General features: G+C 43.4%; 1 protein-coding gene across 4 annotated transcripts in view; it reads right to left on the reverse strand.

The window, feature by feature from the left end:
- Window positions 1-23345, reverse strand: part of BCAS3 (BCAS3 microtubule associated cell migration factor) — a 1315291-nt gene that overhangs the window by 595080 nt on the left and 696866 nt on the right. For 3 of the 4 annotated variants that reach the window (XM_040424687.1, XM_040424688.1, XM_040424686.1), the window contains one exon: window positions 20834-20934. In XM_040424687.1, the coding sequence (XP_040280621.1) occupies window positions 20834-20934 (101 nt within the window). Of the gene's footprint in view, window positions 1-19705; window positions 19715-20833; window positions 20935-23345 lie in introns of all 4 variants that reach the window. The other variant, XM_040424689.1, reaches the window with a different exon arrangement.

Raw genomic sequence — 23345 nt, forward strand, 5'->3', positions numbered from 1 at the left:
GTGAATGTTTACATGGTGTGTTCAATAAAAAATATGGTAACATTTAATTCTTTGTGTGTTATTAGTTTAAGCAGACTGTGATTGTCTATTGTTGTGACTTAGATGAAGATCAGATCACATTTTATGACCAATTTGTGCAGAAATCCATATAATTCCAAAGGGTTCACATACTTTTTCTTGCAACTGTATATGGATTCTACATAATTTAAGATAAGGGAATCTATCACCAAAACAGATCTCCATAAGGCCTCATGCACAGACAGTTCCGTTCGCATATTGCAGATCCGCAAAACACGGAAGCCACCCGTGTGCCTTCCGCAATTTGCGGAACGGAAGAGGTGGCCCATTGTAGAAATGCCTATTGTCCGCAAAACGGACAAGAATTGGACATGTTATTTTTTTTTTGCGGGGCTACGTAACGGAGCAACGGATGCGGGCAGCACACGGAGTGCTGTCCGCATCTTTTGCGGCCCCATTGAAGTGAATGGGTCTGCACCCGAGCCGCAAAAACTGCGGCTCGGATGCGGACCAGAACAACGGTCGTGTGCATGAGGCCAAAATTTGTGCATTTATCATATACACTAATAACACTAAGTGCATGGGTGTAATATCAACCCACATACTGTAATGCCCCCACTCAACATGTCATCAGGAACGTGTACAGTAGGAGAGTGATCACTGGACCTGATCCGGCACTCCTCGACAAGAAGATGCTATTTTATATACGGTACAAATGTATTTGGGTGTTTTGGTGGCTATTCACTGGTACACCAGAACCCACTAGCTAGCTTTATTGAGACATCCAGCAGATGTGCTAATCTATAGAGACCTGTTCCCATGATGAATTGACAACCACTGTTCACATGAACCTCAGGTGGTTCCACTCACCACATTTTTGAGTAAAAATTAAACAAACGAATAAATTTTTGCTATAGGATGTATATTCATTGCAGATTTTAGCATAAGTATTTAACATATGAAACAGTGTATCTGAAAATGTGAGACATGTAAATGAAGAAAATCATCCAGTCTACATACTGTTTTTTAAAATGATTTTATTAAGCAAATTTTGAACATACAAAAAATACAAACCGATAAATTACAAAAGCCCTTCCTCCCAACCACCCCACTCAGATGAGCCACCAGTTGCGGAGAGAAAAAAAAAACTCACCTTCACATCACTTATACTACAAGTGGACTCACTATAATGTCAAATTCCAATAATTAAATTAACTCCGTTCCTTAGGATCTAGATTATTAACCCAACATTTCCAAATTGCAGACCAATCACTAGCCCTGTCATTAGATTTAAAAACTCCAGTAACATAACATTTGAGACAGACCTCTCCCAAGCCTGAACAGTAGGAAAACGCGATGATAACCAAAGTTTAGCAATAGCATTGTGTGCCACCAATAGCAATATGCTCTTCCAAACTGAATAGGACTCAATAAAACTGGAGTTAGACCCCAGGATACAATACTGTGGATCCAAAGGAATACTCCAGCCAGTCTACACGTTGTACTGGTTTCCTTGTGCTTCTGACTTGTAGCAATATAATTCTCTTTTGCTTCAGCATGTGATCCACAGTCTAGTTTATAAGGTTCTTGCACAAGAAATGTGCCCGTGGAAATACTTTTTTCTCCACCGCTATGAATTACTCACAGCCCAGCTCCTAGGATTTGTCCGGTCAAGAATTTTGAATATGTTGTTAGATTTATGAGCCTTGAAGGTTCTGAGCGTACAAGAGCCTCTCTGCTGCTACCTTTTGTTTCTCGCCAGTTCTTGGGTTGCCCTGAGAGATTTTCATTTCTTCCGTAGCCTGTACTTCATGAGCCAGTGCAAATTAGGCCAACGATAAAGGATCCTGTATATTTTAAGCTCAGAACCATCAGTGTCACAGAGCCGAGAGGTAAACAGATGCCATTGCAGTTTAATCGAGGCTATGGCCAGATGTTCCTATTCACTCTCCTGTTGTGTGCAGGACAAACATATTGTATCTACTTCACACTGACAACACACATTACCCACTGTTCTAATTGAAAAGTTGAAGTGAAGGGCAGGCTTTCTCAATACATTCTGTGACAATATTTGATGCTGAAAAGAAAGCTAAAAACCAGTATAGTGGAAAGAGCTGAACATTGCTGGCAAGAGGAAAACTTTTCAGTTCCCCCACCAAAGTTGCAGCCATTTTCACTGAGCTTGGCAGTTTTCTACAAGATTATCTGCACATGTTCTGTGGCTACATCTATCTGTCTGGCTGTCAAATATGTAATGTATATAATGTCAGGGCAGGAGTTGTAACAGAGAATGAAAGTTAATGTACAGCATGGCACACTCCCATTTCTAGCTACTTTGCTTTTATAGTTTTGCTTTAGGCCTCATGCACACCACCGTTGTGTGCATCCGTGGCCGTTGTGCCGTTTTCCGTTTTTTTTCGCAGACCCATTGACTTTCAATGGGTCCGTGGAAAAATCGGAAAATGCACCGTTTTGCAGCCGCATCCGTGATCCGTGTTTCCTGTCCGTCAAAAAAATATGACCTGTCCTATTTTTTTGACGGACAACGGTTCACGGACCTATTCAAGTCAATGGGTCCGTGAAAGAACACGGATGCACACAAGATTGGCATCCGCGTCCGTGATCCGTGGCAGTAGGTTACTTTCATACAGACGGATCCGAAGATCAGTCTTCATAAAAGCTTTTTCAGAGATGAGTTTTCACTTCGTGAAAACTCATATCCAACAGTATATTCTAACATAGAGGCGTTCCCATAGTGATGGGAATATACTACGAACTGTGTATATGACTGCCCCCTGCTGCCTGGCAGCACCCGATCTCTTACAGGGGGCTGTGATCCGCACAATTAACCCCTCAGGTGCTGCACCTGAGGGGTTAATTGTACATATCATAGCCCCCTATAAGAGATCAGGGGCTGCCAGGCAGCAGGGGGCAGACCCCCCTCCCTCCCCAGTTTGAATATCATTGGTGGCCAGTGTGCGCCCCCCCGCCCCCCCTATTGTAATATCATTGGTGGCCAGTGTGCGGCCTCCCCCGCCCCCCTCCCTCTATTGTAATATCATTGGTGGCCAGTGTGCGGCCCCCCCCCCACTCCCACCTATTGTAATATCATTGGTGGCCAGTGTGCGGCCCCTCCCCCCCGATCATTGGTGGCAGCGGAGATTCCGATCGGAGTCCCAGTTTAATCGCTCTGGGGCTCTGATCGGTAACCATGGCAACCAGGACGCTACTGGTAAGTGACAGGTCTGTGCGGCGCATTGCTTAATGATCTGTCACTTACCAGAAGGAGGAGCTCCCGGCCGGACACAGACAGCGCAGCAGCCAGCAGGTAAGTATGATGCTTCTAATATTGTAATATTGCTAAGTAACCATGGCAACCAGGCCTGCAGTAGCGTCCTGGTTGCCATGGTTACCGATCGAGCACCAGAGCGATTAAACTGGGACTCCGATCGGAATCTCCGCTGCCACCAATGATCGGCCGGGGGGGGGGGGTTAATTGTGCGGCACCTGAAGGGTTAATTGTGCTGATCACAGCCCCCAGTAAAAGATCGGGTGCTGCCAGGCAGCAAGGGGCAGTCATGTACACAGTTCGTAGTATATTTCTAACTAGAAGCGTCCCCATCACTATGGGAACGCCTCTGTGTTAGAATATACTGTCGGATCTGAGTTTCACAATGTAACTCAAATCCGATGGTATATTCAACATAGAGGCGTTCCCATGGTGATGGGGACGCTTCAAGTTAAAATATACCATCGGATTGGAGAAAACTACGATCCTATGGTATATTAACTCCTGACTTTACATTGAAAGTCAATGGGGGACGGATCCGTTTGAAATTGCACCATATTGTGTCAACGTCAAACGGATCCGTCCCCATTGACTTGCATTGTAATTCAGGACGGATCCGTTTGGCTCCGCACGGCCAGGCGGACACCAAAACGACTTTTTTTTCATGTCCGTGGATCCTCCAAAAATCAAGGAAGACCCACGGACGAAAAAACGGTCACGGATCATGGAAAAACGGAACCCGTTTTTGCGGACCGCAAAAAAAAAACGGTCGTGTGCATGAGGCCTTACTGTTATATTTTAAATGACATATAATATTGTAATTGATCTTTAAGGTATATACCACGAAAGTGATATTTACTATTCCAATAGAATTTTTTATCTGGGATGATAGCAATTTACAGGTATCTCCAACTTATAAAATTAAATTGTTTTTTTTCCCAGTTTTAAGTGGTAAATAAGCCTTAAAGGGTGGTCTAACAAAAATAACAACCAAAGATTTATGTAGCATAGAAATAGATTACTGGGCTACTACTGGTCCCATGGAAAGAGTGGGCCTAACCCTGGTTACTCTCTCTCTCTTGTTATTTGGTTCCTCAAATATCAAGCTTTTATCCTGGGTGGAAAACACAGGCATCATGGAGGGGGGCAAGCTCTGTACTATAGGCACCCTCTCTATTATGTACAGGGATACTTCAGGGAAAATGTTTGCTGGGGGCCGCTCTCTGGAACTGTTATAATATGCTATTGTATCGAACTACTGGTAAATGATACTGGTTTCTTATATCCACAGGGTTATATCCTGATAAATCTGTCTATTATATCGCTGGGTGCTCTGTCTAAACCAGAATACTACATATTTTCTGGTTACGTTTTTGCTTAGAAAAGTAGCGGAGAAGAGGCTTAGAGGGCCATATGTTGTCACTAATTTATTCATGTATGTAGCATTTACCAACCTCTACAATTTTACTACAGCATAAATCTTCTCACCTACAGACAGCAGCAAAATGTACACACAGAAGTGTACAAATACCAGTATACATAAGATAAGTGAAGGTAGGTTGATAGTTGAGCAACTGTTAAATGAATGATTGTCTGATGACCGCTCATTATAAGTATGCAGCCATATGCATTTTAGTGTACATTGGCCATTACAGTCATGAAAACTGACGACACATTTTTAGTTACAGCAGGGGCATGCACAGATCTCATAGGGCCCCCTCTGACCGACCCAGTTTCCAAGTTTGTGTGCATCAATCACTCCCATGCACTGCAGAATGCAAAGCACAACGCCACATATTTCTGATGAATTGCCTTTTTTTTTTATAAAGTGGAAGAAATTTCAATTAAAAATAAATTGTAATAAAAAAAGCCACACCTGTCCTCACCCACTTTATCTGACTTCTACATTAGTAAAGCTAAACACATGCTTCATAAATATGGCTCTCATTCTGAACACCATGTAGCATAAAAAGACAGATAAATCTCATGCTTCCTGTCTATTACAAAGCCAGCTGCCTGCAGCCACCACTAGAGGGAGCTAAGTGCATAGGAATTTATACAGTTACTGTAATCCTCTGCTTGCACAGAGCTTCCCCTAATGGTGGCTGCTGGAAAATGCAGTGTTTTTACATCCTGAAGAGAAAGATGGAGTTGAGAATTGGGCCTCCTTTTCCTGGGATCCATAGCAGTTGCATGGTTTTCCTCCATTAACGGTATTCCACTGGACAACAGGCAACGGATGAACAATATTTTTGGGAGAAGATCGTACATGGAATAGTGAAAAAATAGTAAATCCAGACAATTTATTTCCAGATAATGTAGTCTGTCATCAGCTGGCTAAAACAATCATTTTTTTTGCTAAAGTTGTCCTGATGAATGATCATGTAAATGAAGTTTGGATTGTTTATGGCCAATTTAATAAATGAATTAGAAAATTAATCTGCAACATAATGGTAGTAGAAGACTATAGCACTCCACCTGAAAAACTGGGAAAATTAAAATGTAACCCAGGATGAAAGGATTTCTCTAGCCAACATTGTGTTTAGATCGGGAAATGCAGGGGGGAAGAGGGATTAAATAGCTCTATGATCTGACTGTAGATGATTGTATATGCCTGAGGATGTTTTTTGAGAACTACTGCATTTATTAAAACTTATAATATCTTTCTGGATATATCACTTTGCCTGTAATAAAGTGACATGTTATGATAAACTTTTGCGGCTTGAGCTCTTAAAATTCTCTTGTATGGAGGACATTAGGTCAAGTCTAGTGTCTAAGTTTTTTGGTTTTGCTTTTTTCTGTGTCTGAGAACACAATTATATCCCACATATTTGCAGTTTTGCGGCATAGATGTAGGATTTCCAGGCTTTTGTTTATGAAGTCCTTGAAATATACACAATTAAATGCTCTTTGGTCAAAGATTGGACTTCCTCTTATAGCTTCCTACAGCTACATCTTGTATATCTCACATAGGCATGCCATCAAGGTAACATACATATAGGGAATTTGCACCATTAAAATCCTTGTGCTGTGCTTCACTGTACTCAGGTGTTTACTTTAGCCAAGCTCTTACCTATTGTTTTACAGAACAAAGAACATCTTCTGCTCCAAGGAGCAGAAGAGCGGAATCTCACTATGCTCTGAAACATCTTGTCATATTAATCAATGCAAGAAAGGACATTTGGTCCAAGGATAGATGCAAGAAAAGTTATTATTTCATGCTACAATGTGTGATCACAGAGGAATGCATTAGCTAGGGTGTGATTAAAGAGAGCTGCTATGTATTTTAGACGTCAGAAAAAAAGAGACTCAAGTTATATTCCACACCCTTACCGACTAGTACTGTATTATAGAAAATAAAAGACCCCATTTCATACTAAAACATTCTCTTAGGAATAACCAGGGGCATTGCCAAGGTGAAGATCCATTTTTCCTCTTTTGTATGGAGATCAGATGAGTGCTATACTTTGTTCTCTTGAGCTCTGCTCAGTTTCCCTTGAATAATGAAGGGGGTAATGTACAGATTTAAGGTAGGTCTGTAGCCTTTTTATGAATCCATACACCCCTGACTTGCAGAGCTGAGCAGAAACAAAGAGACACAATGCCCCCTCATTTCAGTTAGTGTGTGCTAGTGTGTGGGGTGGGGAAGGTCATTGTACCCAATGAAGAAAAATTCTGTCATGTTTCTATGACATCCCAGCAGTTTGTTAAAATGATAGGCTCCCTATAAGATGTTGTGCCTCAAGGTCAGACTGGGGTTTCTTGGGCCTACCAGAGGAAATTATTCTCAGGGCCCAAACTCCATATCATCAATAAAGTCTAATAGATTTGGATGTTTTTGGATGTCTAAATGTTTGCTTTTTCTCCTGGACCTTTGGGCCCATTATGGTATCAGAGTCTGGACCCACTGGAGGATCCTCTGGTACTCTGGGGGGCCAGTCTGATGCTGTTGTGCCTCCAAGAACAACCCTACCAGGTGAATGTACAGTGTACAACACTCCGTGTAAGCAATACCAACTTAATAAGTGCTTCATTGCTTTCTTCTTTTTTTTTACATTTGGCATTAATGTTTATTGCTTTTTAAGTTTCGTTATTGCGGCAAACATAGTGTGGGAAAAATTACACATTATCTTTATTCTGCTGGTCAGTATGATTACAGAGATACCAATTTTATATATTTTTTAAAGTTTTGCCACTTTTACACAAAGTATTTTGTGAGAACAATTTTTTTTTTCCTGCTGCGTCTTGTGTGGGGGCTCATTTTTTGCAGGATGACTTGACAGGATGACTTGCAATTACACTTTTTGTAAGGCATGGTGACAAACAATGACTGTTTTGACACCGTTTTTATTTTTACAGTGTTCATCTGACAGGGTAGATCATGTGATATTTTTATACAGCCGGTCGTTACGGAAGTAACAATACTTAATATGTCTTTTTTTTCTTTTTAAGGCATGGTGACAAACAATGACTGTTTTGACACCGTTTTTATTTTTACAGTGTTCATCTGACAGGGTAGATCATGTGATATTTTTATACAGCCGGTCATTACGGATGTAACAATACTTAATATGTCTTTTTTTTCTTTTTTGCAACCTTACAAAATAAAAGCTTTTTAGAAAAAAAAATGCTGTTTGTTATTGGCATTTTCTGAGAGCAATTAAAAAAAAAAAATTTCTGCCAATCGGCTTGTGTGGGGGCTCAATTTTTGTGGGATGAGTTGAGGTTTTCATTGGTACCATTTTGGGGTACGTAATACTTTTTGATCGCTCACTATTACGCTTTTTGTAAGGCAATGTGAACAAAAAAATTGCTATTTTTGTGGCACAGTTTATTTTTATTTTTCTGGCTTTCACCTGACAGGGTAGAACATGAGATATTTTTATACAGCCGGACTTTACGGACGCATTGATACCTAATATGTCTATTTTTACATTTTTTTTTTACTTTTTTTTATTCTACATAGCTTTATTATTGTAAAGGGTTCTTTTTACTTTAAATTAAAAAAAAATTATTGTTAAAAAAAAAAAAAAAAAAAAAAATTTTTCACCTTTCTATTTTTGTCCCACTATGGGACTTCAACATTTCATGGTCTGATCCTTGTTTCAATGCAGTACAATACATTCAGAATTGTACTGCATTGACTGTCAGTGTACTACACTGACAGTTCACCTATGAGACCCCACCTGGGGCCTGGGCCTCATTGGCCCCTGTAGCTGCTTGGCCCCAAGGCCTTTGCAAGGTTTGGGGCTGCCATGGCAAACATCGGGACCCCATCATTGCAGCACAGGAATCCAATCAGGTGAGAGAGGGAGCTCCCTCTGTGAACCTACTATATACCGCGGTCAGCGTTGATCACAGCATATAGGGGGTTAATCTACCGGCATTGGGGTTTTCAGTAACAGCCAGACCCCTACAGCAGATCAATGGCACGTGCAAGGAAAAGGAGATTTTTTGTGAAACTCACCTGTAAAATCTTTTTCTCGACTTTTCCATTGGGGGACACAGACCATGGGTATAGCTTAGAGGTATTAGTAGGAGGGACACTATGCAAATACAAAAGAGCTCCTCCTCCTCGGGCTATACCCCCTGACTCCACCAGGAGAAGCTCAGGCGTTGCAAAGAAGTAGGAGAAGAAGGAGACAAGAAAAAATAACGGAAGCCATCGGACCAAGCCTAAAAGGTCCAACCACAAACATAAACTGAACTGAAAAACCCCTCCTGCAACAGGCAGCATGGGTGGGAGCTGTGTCCCCCAATGAAGAAGTCGAGAATAAGATTTTACAGGTGAGTTTCACAAAAAATCTCCTTTTCTCGTACTTTTTTCCATTGGGGGACACAGACCATGGGACGTCCTAAAGCAGTCCATGGGGTGGGAAAAAACATCAGCACCGCCAGGAGGAACGTCCAACGGTCAAACAGGAACCACAGCCTGTAAAACCCTGCGGCCAAAGACAGCATCAGCCGAAGCCAGGGATGCAGCTGATAAAACTTCGTAAAGGAACGTATGGATGACCAGGTGGCCGCCTTACACAGCTGAGACGCAGAGGCACGATTGCGCCTTGCCCAGGAAGCCTCCACCGCCCTAGTGGCGTGAGCGGCAATCCAAGCCGGGGAAACCCTACCACGAGCGCGATAAGCTGCGGCAACAGCCGAGCAGATCCATCGCGCCACAGTGACCTTGGAGGCCGCCAGACCCCTACGAGGTCCCTCGGGAACCACAAAGAGGGAATCAGAACGGCAGACGTAAGCGGTAGCCGTGAGATACACTTCCAAGGCCCGGACGACAGCCAGGGAGTGTAGAGCGCGTTCCTTGGAGTTTGCCGGGGAAGGGCAAAAGGAGGGCAGGACAAGATGCTTGCTAAAGGTGGAAAGAAGAGACCACCTTGGGCAAAAAGGAGGAAACCGGACGGAACACAACCGTATCCTGGAGAAAAACCAGAAAGGGGCTCCTGGCGGGAAAGAGCGGCCAGCTCCGACACCCGTCTGATGGGAGATGTGGCCACAAGGAAGACCACTCTCCAGGTGAGAAAGGCCAGGGAGACCTCTCTCAGAGGGTCGAAGGGGGCCGTCTGCAGAGCGCGCAGGACCAAATTGAGATCTCAAGGAGGCAAAAGGGGAACATACGGGAACCGAATGTGCCACCCTCTGAAGAAAAACCTTCACAGGACCCATAAGAGCAAGGGACCCTTGAAAAAGGACGGCAGCGCCGAAACCTGACCTTTCAGGGAACTCAGCGACAGTCCCATCTCAAGTCCGGACTGAAGAAAAGACAGCACCATCGGGATGGAAAAGCGAAGGGGAGGGAACACCGAGTTCTCACAAAAAGTCATGAAGGCCTACTAGGTACGATAGTAATCCGGGAGGAAGCCGGCTTCCCCTGATCATGATTCTAACCACCGAATCCGCGAATCCCCTCATCTTCAGGATGGCGGTTTCAACAGCCACGCCGTTAAACGAAGAGACCGTAGATTCCGGAGGAAGAGAGGACTCCGAGACAGTAGAACCTCTCCGTCGGGAAGAAGCCATGGGGCATCCGCCAGCATCCGAGCCACGTCCGAGAACCATGCGCGGTTAGGCCAATCTGGGCAATGAGAATGGTCGGAATCCCTTCCACCGCAATCTTGCGTAGACCCCTCGACAGAAGAGAAGCGGAAGGAAGACATAGAGGAGGCTGAAGACTTGCCACGGAGACACCAGCGCGTCCACCCCATACGCCTTCGGACCTCGGGCGCAAGCCGGAGACCTGGGAGCTTGATGTTAAACCTATGACGACATCAGATCCACATCCGGATGGCCCCACCTGCCACGCACGTCATCGCAGACACCCGGATGCAGAGACCCTCGCCTGGATCCACCTTGTTTCGACTTAGAAAGTCCGCAGCCCAGATGCCTATTCCCGGAAGGAATACCGCTAACCACACCGGAACGTGTGACTCTGCCCACAGCAGAATTTATTTTTTATTACATTTTTTTACTTCCCGCATCACTGTCCGGCTGCGGTCCCACCTTGATGGCTGAAGTAACTCACTCTCAGCTCAAGGATGTTGATAGGGAAACGATTCCGTCGCCGACCAAACCCCCAGGATCGAGTGGGACCGGAGAACGCCGCCCCAGCCAGAGGCAGGCATCAGTGGTCCAGGAAAAGAACGGGAGTAACGATCTTCCCGCCGTCAGGTTCATAGGGAGCCCACAAAAAAAGAGCTTCCTGAACCTGTAGAAAAAAACAGAACGCGCCACCTGCAGATGTAAGCGTACAGACCACGAGAGGTCTCGTCCCAGAGGGAAAGATCCCTGTCGCGGCGACAGAGTGTGAGAAAAAACTGGACATATGTTACGGCCTCGGAAGAGGCCACCACAAGACCCAGGACCCGCAGGTACTCCCGAAAGGAGAGACACGGGGAGCGCAGCAGGTGCGACACCGCCATTTGGATCCAGAAGACCTAGTAGTCTGAAAGAAAAACTCTCTCGGTCAAGGCATCCAAAAATATATCCCCAGAAGGAGAGCTTCAGGGACGGGAGGAGAAGGATCGGGGAAGTCGATCAACCATCCGAGCTGTTTCATTTGAACAGTGATCCGGACGCTGTTCCAGGTAAGGCCGCCAAGAAATGTCCTTGGTCCGAAGAAGAGCCATGAAAGCGCTAGGATCATGGTAATGACCCTAGGGGCAGTCGTTAACCCGAAAGGGAGGGTGACAAAAATACATAGAGTCGGCCACCCATGGCAAGCACAGGAATCGATGTGAGATTCTGTGATTAGGCCATGCGGACAGGCGTCCTGGAAGTCTATGGACGCGAGGAATTCCCCTGAAGAAGAGAAACAATAACGGAGCGGAGGGATACCAATCGAAACCTCCTTATCCGGAGGAAAAAAGTTGAGCAGCTTCGGATCCAGGGTCGGACGCACTGACCCATCCTTCCTTGGAACGATGAACAGGTCTGAAAAGAAACCCGTGCCCTGTTCCTCTGGAGTAACCGGGGTAATAATCCCCCTGGTCCAGAAGGTGAGAAACTGCCATCCAGAGATCCGAGGCGCGGAACGGATCCCCCGGAACGCTGGATGTAAACTCTATCTTGTAACCCGACGTTACAATTCCTAGAGCCCAGGCGTCCTGAACATGAGCCCTCCAAACCTGTGGAAGTAGCAGGGAGGCCGATTGCGCCCTTGGACACCATGATGGCTGGGGCTTGAAGGTGGGGTTCCTGCGGGAGTCCTGTAGCCCCCCAGCGGCGGGGCAGCGAAAGGACTGGTACTGGAACCGGAGGACCCGGTTCGTAAGGGACGCTAGGATGTAGGTGTGAAATGTGAGAGTTCTTGCCCCCAGATAGCGGTAGAGAAGAACTTGTCCAGCTGAGCCCTAAAAAACCTGGAACCCTCAAAGGGGAGGTTAGTAAGGGAACACTTGGAGAAGCGTCAGCATCCCACACTAGCAACCCGACCTCTCTGTGCAGAATGACCGAGAGGGCTGTAATGCGGGCAAAGAGGGAATCAATGTACATGGAAGCCTCGCAAAGGAATTTGGAAGACTGAGACACCTGGAGAACCAAATCCGGTGTGTCAGTAGACGCATCATGTTCCCCCAGGTTCAGGTGGTGGCACTGCAACCACACTTGGGGAGAACACTGGTCTAACGTGCCCGCCAGAGATAAATGGCTCTTGAGAGAGAATCTAGGCGCCTGTCCCACCTTGGAGCCTGAGAAGGTGACTAGGCTTAGGCATGATAACAACTATGCAAGAATCTACAGTTGCAGTTAAAGAAAAGAAACCTTAAAAGTGTCTTCTGGGAATTGAACTAGAGATCGTTTACATCAGAAGCAAGGCATTTATATACACACATACACAGCTAGACAGCTGTTCAGAGAGAAGCAGGGGAGCGGTCAGGAGCGTGGGAACCTTTGTAGCAGACGGAGGAAGATGCCGGAGCGAAGCGCTAGGCTCCACATCCCGGCCGCGTCAGGCTCCGCCCCCCGGCCGCGTCATAGAAGCGCGAAAAAATCACGCGCTCCACTCCTGGCTGCTCTCAGAACTCTATAGAAATAAATAGAGCATGCTGGGAGTCGTAGTTTCACCACAGCTGGACTGCCATCACTGGACTAGAACGTCTTAAAAAGCAGCACATGATGTCATGTTCTAAAGAGATTCTAATACAGATGTGAAGGTTTATGAGGGCAATTACTTTTTTCATCCTAGTGTGAGTTGTGTGTTTGGGTCAAGTGCCTATATGGCAGCCACTGACTTCCCAGGGAGTTTCCCCGGCCACACAACTATACCTGCGCTTTGCACTAAATGGAATGATCATGTAAAAGCTGCATTTTGTGTTTACTCGTGCTCTATGATCTGAGACATTTAAATCTGACAAATCAGCAAAAATCGATGAAATCGGATGAAGAGCAAATATATTTTCACAGCACTGTAGTTACATGAGCAGCTAGAGATTCTTCAATCCAGCAGCGCCGCTTCGGTTTTTCCTGCACAACCTGGCATTTAAAAGACAGACGGACCAGAGAAACCTGGAGGAAGATAACTGCAACACCTTGTATCCCTACAATCGCTAAATGTTGTTGTGCCTGTAACACAACCCAACCAGTTAAGCAGATTCCCATAGGAAGGGGGGATCTCTTAGATGTTTTAAACATTTACAGAGGAAGTTATCCTATGAAGCAGGAAGCAGTGACTACTGCCTTTAAGAGGTTTTTTATTGATGTAGATGAAGACTTTGATACACGGCATGTACCAATTACATTATTAAACAAGTGCTGTTGAGACAAAGATGCTCATTAATGAACTGCATTCCATATAAGAACAGTAGTCCATATCCATACGCATAGGCGTCACTACAGGGGGGCAAGGGTATTCCTTCCCCCCCCCCGCGTGCCCCGACCCCCCCCCCCCCACCCGGTGATTCTGCTTTAAAATGCTAGTGCAGCGGCGATCTGTCAGTTTTTCCAAACTGAAAGTACTGCCCATGTTACCCACCCGCTTCACTACGGGCTTCTCGGGAGTTGACAGCCAAGTAAATCTTCCCCCGCCCACCTCAGCTGATATTGGCTGGGAGGGAGAGGGCAGCACTGCCATTGGCTGCCCGTGTATTTCAGCATAGCATGGCTTGAAGAGGCAGAAAAGAATGCGGCTTGGGGATTTAACATCAGGTATCCCTGCATACAGCAATACTCTGGTATTTTGTAATCTTATTTATATATACTATTTCGTTTTTTTCCGTAGTATGATTAAGTGGTGAAAATTATTAGTGCCCTCCCATTTTTGACTGTGGTATCTTATGTGCCCCCCCTATATATTGTTCCTAGAGTCGCCACTGAATCATATGCCACATTATTATGCAAATTGGATGTAACTTTCATAAAGATTTACTTTTTTGTTTTCAATTGAACTCATGGAGGCATTGTGTCTCAGAGCTCTTTGGATCACTGAAATCAATCTCAAACACTTGTGATAATTAGTTTGCCAGGTGAGCCAAATTAAAGAAAAACTACTTAAGAAGGACGGTCCATATCATTAAGCAGGCCACAGGTTTCAAGCAATATGGGAAAGAAAAAGGATCTCTCTGCTGCCAAAAAGCATCAAATGCATTGCCTTGGACAAGATATGAAAACATTAGATATTTCAAGATAACTTAACCGCTTGCCGCCACGCTAACGCCGAAAGGCGTCATTGCGGCGGCTCCCCCAGGCTACGCTAACGCCAATAGGCGTCATCTCGCGTGAGCCGAGATTTCCTGTGAACGCGCGCACACAGGCGCGCGCGCTCACAGGAACGGAAGGTAAGAGAGTTGATCTCCAGCCTGCCAGCGGCGATCGTTCGCTGGCAGGCTGGAGATGTGTTTTTTTTTAACCCCTAACAGGTATATTAGACGCTGTTTTGATAACAGCGTATAATATACCTGCTACCTGGTCCTCTGGTGGTCCCCTTTGTTTGGATCGACCACCAGAGGACACAGGTAGCTCAGTAAAGTAGCACCAAGCACCACTACACTACACTACACCCCCCCCCTCCGTCACTTATTAACCCCTTATTAGCCCCTGATCACCCCTGATCACCCCATATAGACTCCCTGATCACCCCCCTGTCATTGATCACCCCCCTGTCATTGATTACCCCCCTGTAAAGCTCCATTCAGACGTCCGCATGATTTTTACGGATCCACTGATAGATGGATCGGATCCGCAAAACGCATCCGGACGTCTGAATGAAGCCTTACAGGGGCGTGATCAATGACTGTGGTGATCACCCCATATAGACTCCCTGATCACCCCCCTGTCATTGATTACCCCCCTGTAAAGCTCCATTCAGACGTCCGCATGATTTTTACGGATCCACTGATAGATGGATCGGATCCGCAAAACGCATCCGGACGTCTGAATGAAGCCTTACAGGGGCATGATCAATGACTGTGGTGATCACCCCATATAGACTCCCTGATCACCCCCCTGTAAAGCTCCATTCAGATGTCCACATGATTTTTACGGATGCACTGATAGATGGATCGGATCCGCAAAACGCATCCGGACGTCTGAATGAAGCCTTACAGGGGCATGATCAATGACTGTGGTGATCACCCCATATACACTCCCTGATCACCCCCCTGTAAAGCTCCATTCAGATGTCCGCATGATTTTTACGGATGCACTGATAGATGGATCGGATCCGCAAAACGCATCCGGACGTCTGAATGAAGCCTTACAGGGGCATGATCAATGACTGTGGTGATCACCCCCCTGTCATTGATTACCCCCCTGTAAAGCTCCATTCAGATGTCCGCATGATTTTTACGGATGCACTGATAGATGGATCGGATCCGCAAAACGCATCCGGACGTCTGAATGAAGCCTTACAGGGGCGTGATCAATGACTGTGGTGATCACCCCATATAGACTCCCTGATCACCCCCCTGTCATTGATTACCCCCCTGTAAAGCTCCATTCAGACGTCCGCATGATTTTTACGGATCCACTGATAGATGGATCGGATCCGCAAAACGCTTCCGGACGTCTGAATGAAGCCTTACAGGGGCGTGATCAATGACTGTGGTGATCACCCCATATAGACTCCCTGATCACCCCCCTGTCATTGATTACCCCCCTGTAAAGCTCCATTCAGACGTCCGCATAATTTTTACGGATCCACTGATAGATGGATCGGATCCGCAAAACGCATCCGGACGTCTGAATGAAGCCTTACAGGGGCGTGATCAATGACTGTGGTGATCACCCCATATAGACTCCCTGATCACCCCCCTGTCATTGATTAACCCCCTGTCATTGATTACCACCCTGTAAAGCTCCATTCAGACGTCCGCATGATTTTTACGGATCCACTGATAGATGGATCGGATCCGCAAAACGCATCCGGACGTCTGAATGAAGCCTTACAGGGGCATGATCAATGACTGTGGTGATCACCCCATATAGACTCCCTGATCACCCCCCTGTCATTGATTACCCCCCTGTAAAGCTCCATTCAGATGTCCGCATGATTTTTACGGATGCACTGATAGATGGATCGGATCCGCAAAACGCATACGGACGTCTGAATGAAGCCTTACACGGGCGTGATCAATGACTGTGGTTATCACCCCATATAGACTCCCTGATCACCCCCCTGTCATTGATCACCCCCCTGTCATTGATCACCCCTCTGTAAGGCTCCATTCAGACATTTTTTTGGCCCAAGTTAGCGGAATTATTATTTTTTTTTCTTACAAAGTCTCATATTCCACTAACTTGTGTCAAAAAATAAAATCTCACATGAACTCACCATACCCCTCACGGAAACCAAATGCGTAAATTTTTTTAGACATTTATATTCCAGACTTCTTCTCACGCTTTAGGGCCCCTAGAATGCCAGGGCAGTATAAATACCCCACATGTGACCCCATTTCGGAAAGAAGACACCCCCAGGTATTCCGTGAGGGGCATATTGAGTCCATGAAAGATTGAAATTTTTGTCCCAAGTTAGTGGAACGGGAGACTTTGTGAGAAAAAAATTAAAAATATCAATTTCCGCTAACTTGTGCCAAAAAAAAAAAAATTCTATGAACTCGCCATGCCCCTCATTGAATACCTTGGGGTGTCTTCTTTCCACAATGGGGTCACATGTGAGGTATTTATACTGCCCTGGCATTCTAGGGGCCCCAAAGCGTGAGAAGAAGTCTGGTATCCAAATGTCTAAAAATGCCCTCCTAAAAGGAATTTGGGCACCTTTGCGCATCTAGGCTGCAAAAAAGTGTCACACATCTGGTATCGCCGTACTCAGGAGAAGTTGGGGAATGTGTTTTGGGGTGTCATTTTACATATACCCATGCTGGGTGAGAGAAATATCTTGGTCAAATGCCAACTTTGTATAAAAAAATGGGAAAAGTTGTCTTTTGCCAAGATATTTCTCTCACCCAGCAAGGGTATATGTAAAATGACACCCCAAAACACATTCCACAACTTCTCCTGAATACGGCGATACCACATGTGTGACACTTTTTTGCAGCCTAGGTGGGCAAAGGGGCCCATATTCCAAAGAGCACCTTTAGGATTTCACAGGTCATTTACCTACTTACCACACATTAGGGCCCCTGGAAAATGCCAGGGCAGTATAACTACCCCACAAGTGACCCCATTTTGGAAAGAAGACACCCCAAGGTATTCCGTGAGGGGCATGGCGAGTTCCTAGAATTTTTTATTTTTTGTCACAAGTTAGTGGAAAATGCTGATTTTTTTTTTTTTTTTTCATACAAAGTCTCATATTCCACTAACTTGTGACAAAAAATAAAAACTTCCATGAACTCACTATGCCCATCAGCGAATACCTTGGGGTCTCTTCTTTCCAAAATGGGGTCACTTGTGGGGTGGTTATACTGCCCTGGCATTCTAGGGGCCCAAATGTGTGGTGAGGAGTTTGAAATCAAATTCTGTAAAAAATGACCTGTGAAATCCGAAAGGTGCTCTTTGAAATATGGGCCCCTTTGCCCACCTAGGCTGCAAAAAAGTGTCACACATCTGGTATCCCCGTACTCAGGAGAAGGTGGGGAATGTGTTTTGGGGTGTCATTTTACATATACCCCTGCTGGATGAGAGAAATATCTTGGCAAAAGACAACTTTTCCCATTTTTTTATACAAAGTTGGCATTTGACCAAGATATTTATCTCACCCAGCATGGGTATATGTAAAAAGACACCCCAAAACACATTCCTCAACTTCTCCTGAATACAGAGATACCAGATGTGTGACACTTTTTTGCAGCCTAGGTGGGCAAAGGGGCCCATATTCCAAAGAGCACCTTTCGGATTTCACAGGTCATTTTTTACAGAATTTGATTTCAAACTCCTTACCACACATTTGGGCCCCTAGAATGCCAGGGCAGTATAACTACCCCACAAGTGACCCCATTTTGGAAATAAGAGACCCCAAGGTATTTCGTGATGGGCATAGTGAGTTCATAGAAGTTTTTATTTTTTGTCACAAGTTAGTGGAATATGAGACTTTGTAAGAAAAAAAAAAAAAAAAAAATCATCATTTTCCGCTAACTTGTGACAAAAAATAAAAAGTTCTATGAACTCACTATGCCCATCAGCGAATACCTTAGGGTGTGTACTTTCCGAAATGGGGTCATTTGTGGGGTGTTTGTACTGTCTGGCCATTGTAGAACCTCAGGAAAAATGACAGGTGCTCAGAAAGTCAGAGCTGCTTCAAAAAGTGGAAATTCACATTTTTGTACCATAGTTTGTAAACGCTATAACTTTTACCCAAACCATTATTTTTTTTTTACCCAAACATTTTTTTTTTATCAAAGACATGTAGAACTATAAATTTAGAGCAAAATTTCTATATGGATCTCGTTTTTTTTGCAAAATTTTACAACTGAAAGTGAAAAATGTAATTTTTTTGCAAAAAAAATCGTTAAATTTCGATTAATAACAAAAAAAGTAAAAATGTCAGCAGCAATGAAATACCACCAAATGAAAGCTCTATTAGTGAGAAGAAAAGAGGTAAAATTCATTTGGGTGGTAAGTTGCATGACCGAGCAATAAACGGTGAAAGTAGTGTAGTGCCGATTTGTAAAAAAGGGCCTGGTCTTTAGGGGGGTATAAACCTGTGGTCCTTAAGTGGTTAAAGGGAACCTGTCACCGGGATTTTGTGTATAGACCTGAGGACACGGGTTGCTAGATGGCCGCTAGCACATCCGCAATACCCAGTCCCCATAGCTCTGTGTGCTTTTATTGTGTAAAAAAAACTATTTGATAAATCGCTTGAGAAAGGCTAATGTATGAGCTGAAACGTCGCTCTGTGCCACTTTATGGGTGAATAAAGTTTCTTCACTGACTATTTGGAAAGTCTACAGGAGTGCAGTCCAATTTTTCTTTCTATACCAGTGGGTAAGCACCTATTGCCATACTTGGGCTCTGCACCTGTTCCCTTCTCTTTTTTTCTTGGATGGTGCTGCTGGTGTTTTTTTCTTTTGTATATATATACATATATCTTTTGTATATATATATATATATCTGAGAAAAATGGCGGCACTGGCAAATTGTGAAAAGTTGGGTGCGCGTTCTTGAGGGAATAGGCTGGTGATTAAAGGAGTCATTTGTTTATGACCTACTGGAGTGCCGTTCATTTTCTGGAATAAATATATATATATATATATATATATATTTGTGGGTAAAGATTCTGTAAAACCAGAAATTTTTACATTTATATCTTTGCTTTTTCTAACAACTATAGGTACAGGGAGGAGGTACTATCAGTGATTGATGGCACCGTGTGCATACAGAGACAGCTGTCAGTCACTAATAAGATCTTATCCCTGTACTGATAGTTCTTTATAGGAAGTCAAAAAAGCAAAGATATAAATGAATAAATTATAAGTTTTACTGAATCTTTTCCGACAAAACTATATCAATCTGTTCAGCTTCTTCTGCTCTATAACATGATGTTTTGAGATTGCATAGAATTCTGTGGTGACAGGTCCTTGTTAAGATCCTGAAAAAAGCTAAAAGTTGGCATAAAATGTATTTTAGAAATACAACTTTTTTAGTTATCCAACTTTTCATTATACAGTGAATGAAAGCCAATCCTTTAGGGTGGGATCACACGCAGCTTTGTGTAAAAGTTTTTGATGCCGTTTTTTTTAGCCAAAACCAGAAGTGGAGCCAGCAGGAAGGCAAGTCTTTTCTTTATATTTGTCATTCCCTTCCAATCCATTTATCACTTTGGTCAAAAAACTGCATCAAAAACTGCCACAAAAGGATCTGTGTGACACCACCCTAAGGCCTCTTTCACACGGGCGTCGCGTGTGAGGGCCAGATAGGATGCGGGTGCGTTGTGGGAAAATGCGTGATTTTTCCACGTGAGTGCAAAGCATTTTAATGCGTTTTGCACACACGTGAGAAAAATCGGCATGTTTAGTACCCAGACCCGAACCCGGACTTCTTCACAGAAGTTTGCGTTTGGGATCGGTGTTGTGTAAATTTTCGGGTCCCCATCCTGATCGTCACCTAGCAACCATGTGTGAAAATCGCACCGCATCCGCACTTGCTTGCGGATGCTTGTGATTTTCACGCAGCCCCATTCACTTCTATGGGGCCCGCGTTGCGTGAAAAACGCACAATATAGAGCATGCTGCAATTTTCACGCAACACACAAGTGATGCGTGAAAATCACCGCTCATGTGCACAGCCCCATAGAAATGAATGGGTCCGGATTCAGTGCGTTTGAAAGGGGCCTAAGGAGCAGAAAAGTGGAAGTTGTTTTAACACCTGAGCTTATCCGACACCTGACTAGTAGCAGTCTCTAAATGTGTATAGCATAGAGAAGTCTCTGTGCTACATAGAAGCAAATCTAAGTTTAGATGTTGAGGTAAAGTTTAATACTATAGCAAATGTGAGGAATAACATTAAAAAAAATCATCAAGCATAATTGAATAACATGAAAACATCACTGGAAGATCAATAAGTTTAAACTTGACCATGTTTTTCTGCAGATCTAATGTATAATAAAAACAAAAAAAGACAACTATTTACCTGTGAAAGCCATTCTTCATCATCCTGGCCACTGTGGTCTGAGGCTAAGCTATCATATGAGCCATGCCGTGTGAGGGGACCAGGACTTCCAGGTGGCACCACTGAAAAAGAAAAATGATTTCCAAATTATAAATAAATGACTATAATGTTACCTGCGTCCAAAAAAATCATTCTGCTGTAAAACCGAAAATAGAAAAGATGGAGGTGGTGACAAAGCTGCAGTTTCTCTCTCTCAATGTTTAACAGAAGAAAGGGAGAGGTGGAGGCAGCAGAAAACAATCACCATGGTAGGCCTATAATATCAGGAATTGGAAGCCTAACCTCAAATTTGTCTAAGGGCTCATGCACACGCACGTATTTTCTTTCCGTGTCCGTTCCATTTTTGCGGACTGTATATGGAACCAGTCATTTCAATGGGTCAGCAAAAAAAAACGGAAGGTACTCTGTGTGCTTTCTGTTTCCGTATGTCCGTATTTACGTTCCACAAAAAAAATAGAACATGTCCTATTATTGTCCGCATTACGGACAAGGATGGAACTGTTCTATTAGGGGCCAGCTGTTCCGTTCCGCAAAATACGGAATGCACACGGACGTCATCCGTATTTTTTGCGGACTGAAAAATACATACGGTCGTGTGCATGAGGGCTAAATATGTGGACGTTCTCTTACAGAACTATGTTAAAAAACTCCCAGCATATTTAAAAAACACGAAACACATTTTACAAATATTGGAAACTATAGAATAGAAAAATGACTACGTTATAGGTACTTTAGATGTCACATCCCTTTACACAATAATAGAAAATAATAAAGGAAGGGAGGCTGTAGAATACTTTTTGAATAAAGAAAAAATAATACCAAATAAACAGATCCAGTTCATTGGGGACTGTATGACATTTATTTTAAACCACAATTATTTTTAATATGAGAACACTTTTTATTTGCAGACTTCGGGAACCGCAATGGGGACCAGATTTGCGCCGATCTGCCAATCTGTAAATGGGGAGATGGGAGGAACTCGCCATCTACCCTAATGGCGCACTCTGCGCGAATCTGGTCCTCTGGAAGAGGTTCATTGATGATATTGTTCTTATATGGAAAGGAGGGGAAGACTCACTCCAGGAGTTTTTAATGGACATCAATAAAAATGAATTTTACACCTATGTTTAGCAAAAGGGAAGTACATTTTTTAGATTTAACTATATCTGTTCAAGAAAATCGAATATATACAGAAACATACTATAAACCAACAGGCAGCAATAGTTTTATCTCATTGGATAGTTGCCATCTGCCAATATGGTTGACTAATATCCCTCGGAGTCAATATATTAGGCTAAGAAGGAATTGTACCACAATATAACAATTTGAGAAGGAAGTAAATAATCTCCATATGAAATCTGAAGAAAAAGGATATAGATCAAATGAGTTAGCAAAAATTAAACAAGAAGTAAAGCAAATTTATCGGAATATGTTAATACAAAAGAAGGACAATAAAATTGAGAAAAAGGGAAAAGATGAAATAGACTTTAGAGTTCCCATAATTACAAAGTATAGTGAAAAAGAGAAGTTAAAAAAAATAAAATAAATGACGTCATTGGGATATTCTGAAATAAGACAAATCAATAGGAGAAAAACTATCACAATACCCTATATATATTTTTGGAAAAGCTAGGAACCTAGGCAATCTAGTGGCTCCCTCTATTCAAATAAATACAAAAATAAATAAAAATGATAACAAAAAGAGTTTTTTACTTGTAAAACCTGCAAAGCTTGTCAACTTTTGAAATGTAAAAACCCATTATGGAATTGAAAAATGAACAAAAAAAATATAAAATTAATAGGTATCTCACTTGTCACTCTTCGGGAGTCATCTATTACATCAGATGCCCCTTTGACAAATTGTATCTGGGAAGAACAAACTAGAATAGGGAACACATTAGGAATATTAACAAGAAATTTGAGGGTCATCCACTCTCAAGACATTGCATGGAAAAACATGGAGGGGACTTTAATGGATCCACCTTTGGGGGTATAGAACAGATAAAACCAGACCCAAGAAGGGGGGAATACATTAAACGCATGTCTAGGAAGGAAAGTGAATGGACTTACAATTTAAATAGTCTTGCACCCACAGGATTAAATCAGGAGATAGAACTATTTGCTTTCCAATGAATATATATTCTGTATTGAAATGAGGAAATAGAGGAATAGACATGGCGATGTAAAACCTATATGTATATTTATATGATATATATATATATATGTATAGCAAATAAGGGGAGTAGAATTTGTTGGAAATACTAGAGAAGATATTAGCTTTATATAAATAGGAATTTAATATGGAATATTATAAAGAGATTCATAGGAGTAGGCACTTTCCTTAGTAAAGTGAAGATCTCCTCTGTCCAGGATGTGTAAGACAAGAAGAGAGACAGAAAGTAGGCTTGGATTAGAGCGATATAAGTTTTTTATGTAAAGAGGATGGTTACCATGGAGACGAATGCCTATAAAT

The sequence above is a fragment of the Bufo bufo genome, chromosome 3 (genome assembly GCF_905171765.1).
Source record: "Bufo bufo chromosome 3, aBufBuf1.1, whole genome shotgun sequence".
NCBI lineage: Eukaryota > Metazoa > Chordata > Amphibia > Anura > Bufonidae > Bufo > Bufo bufo.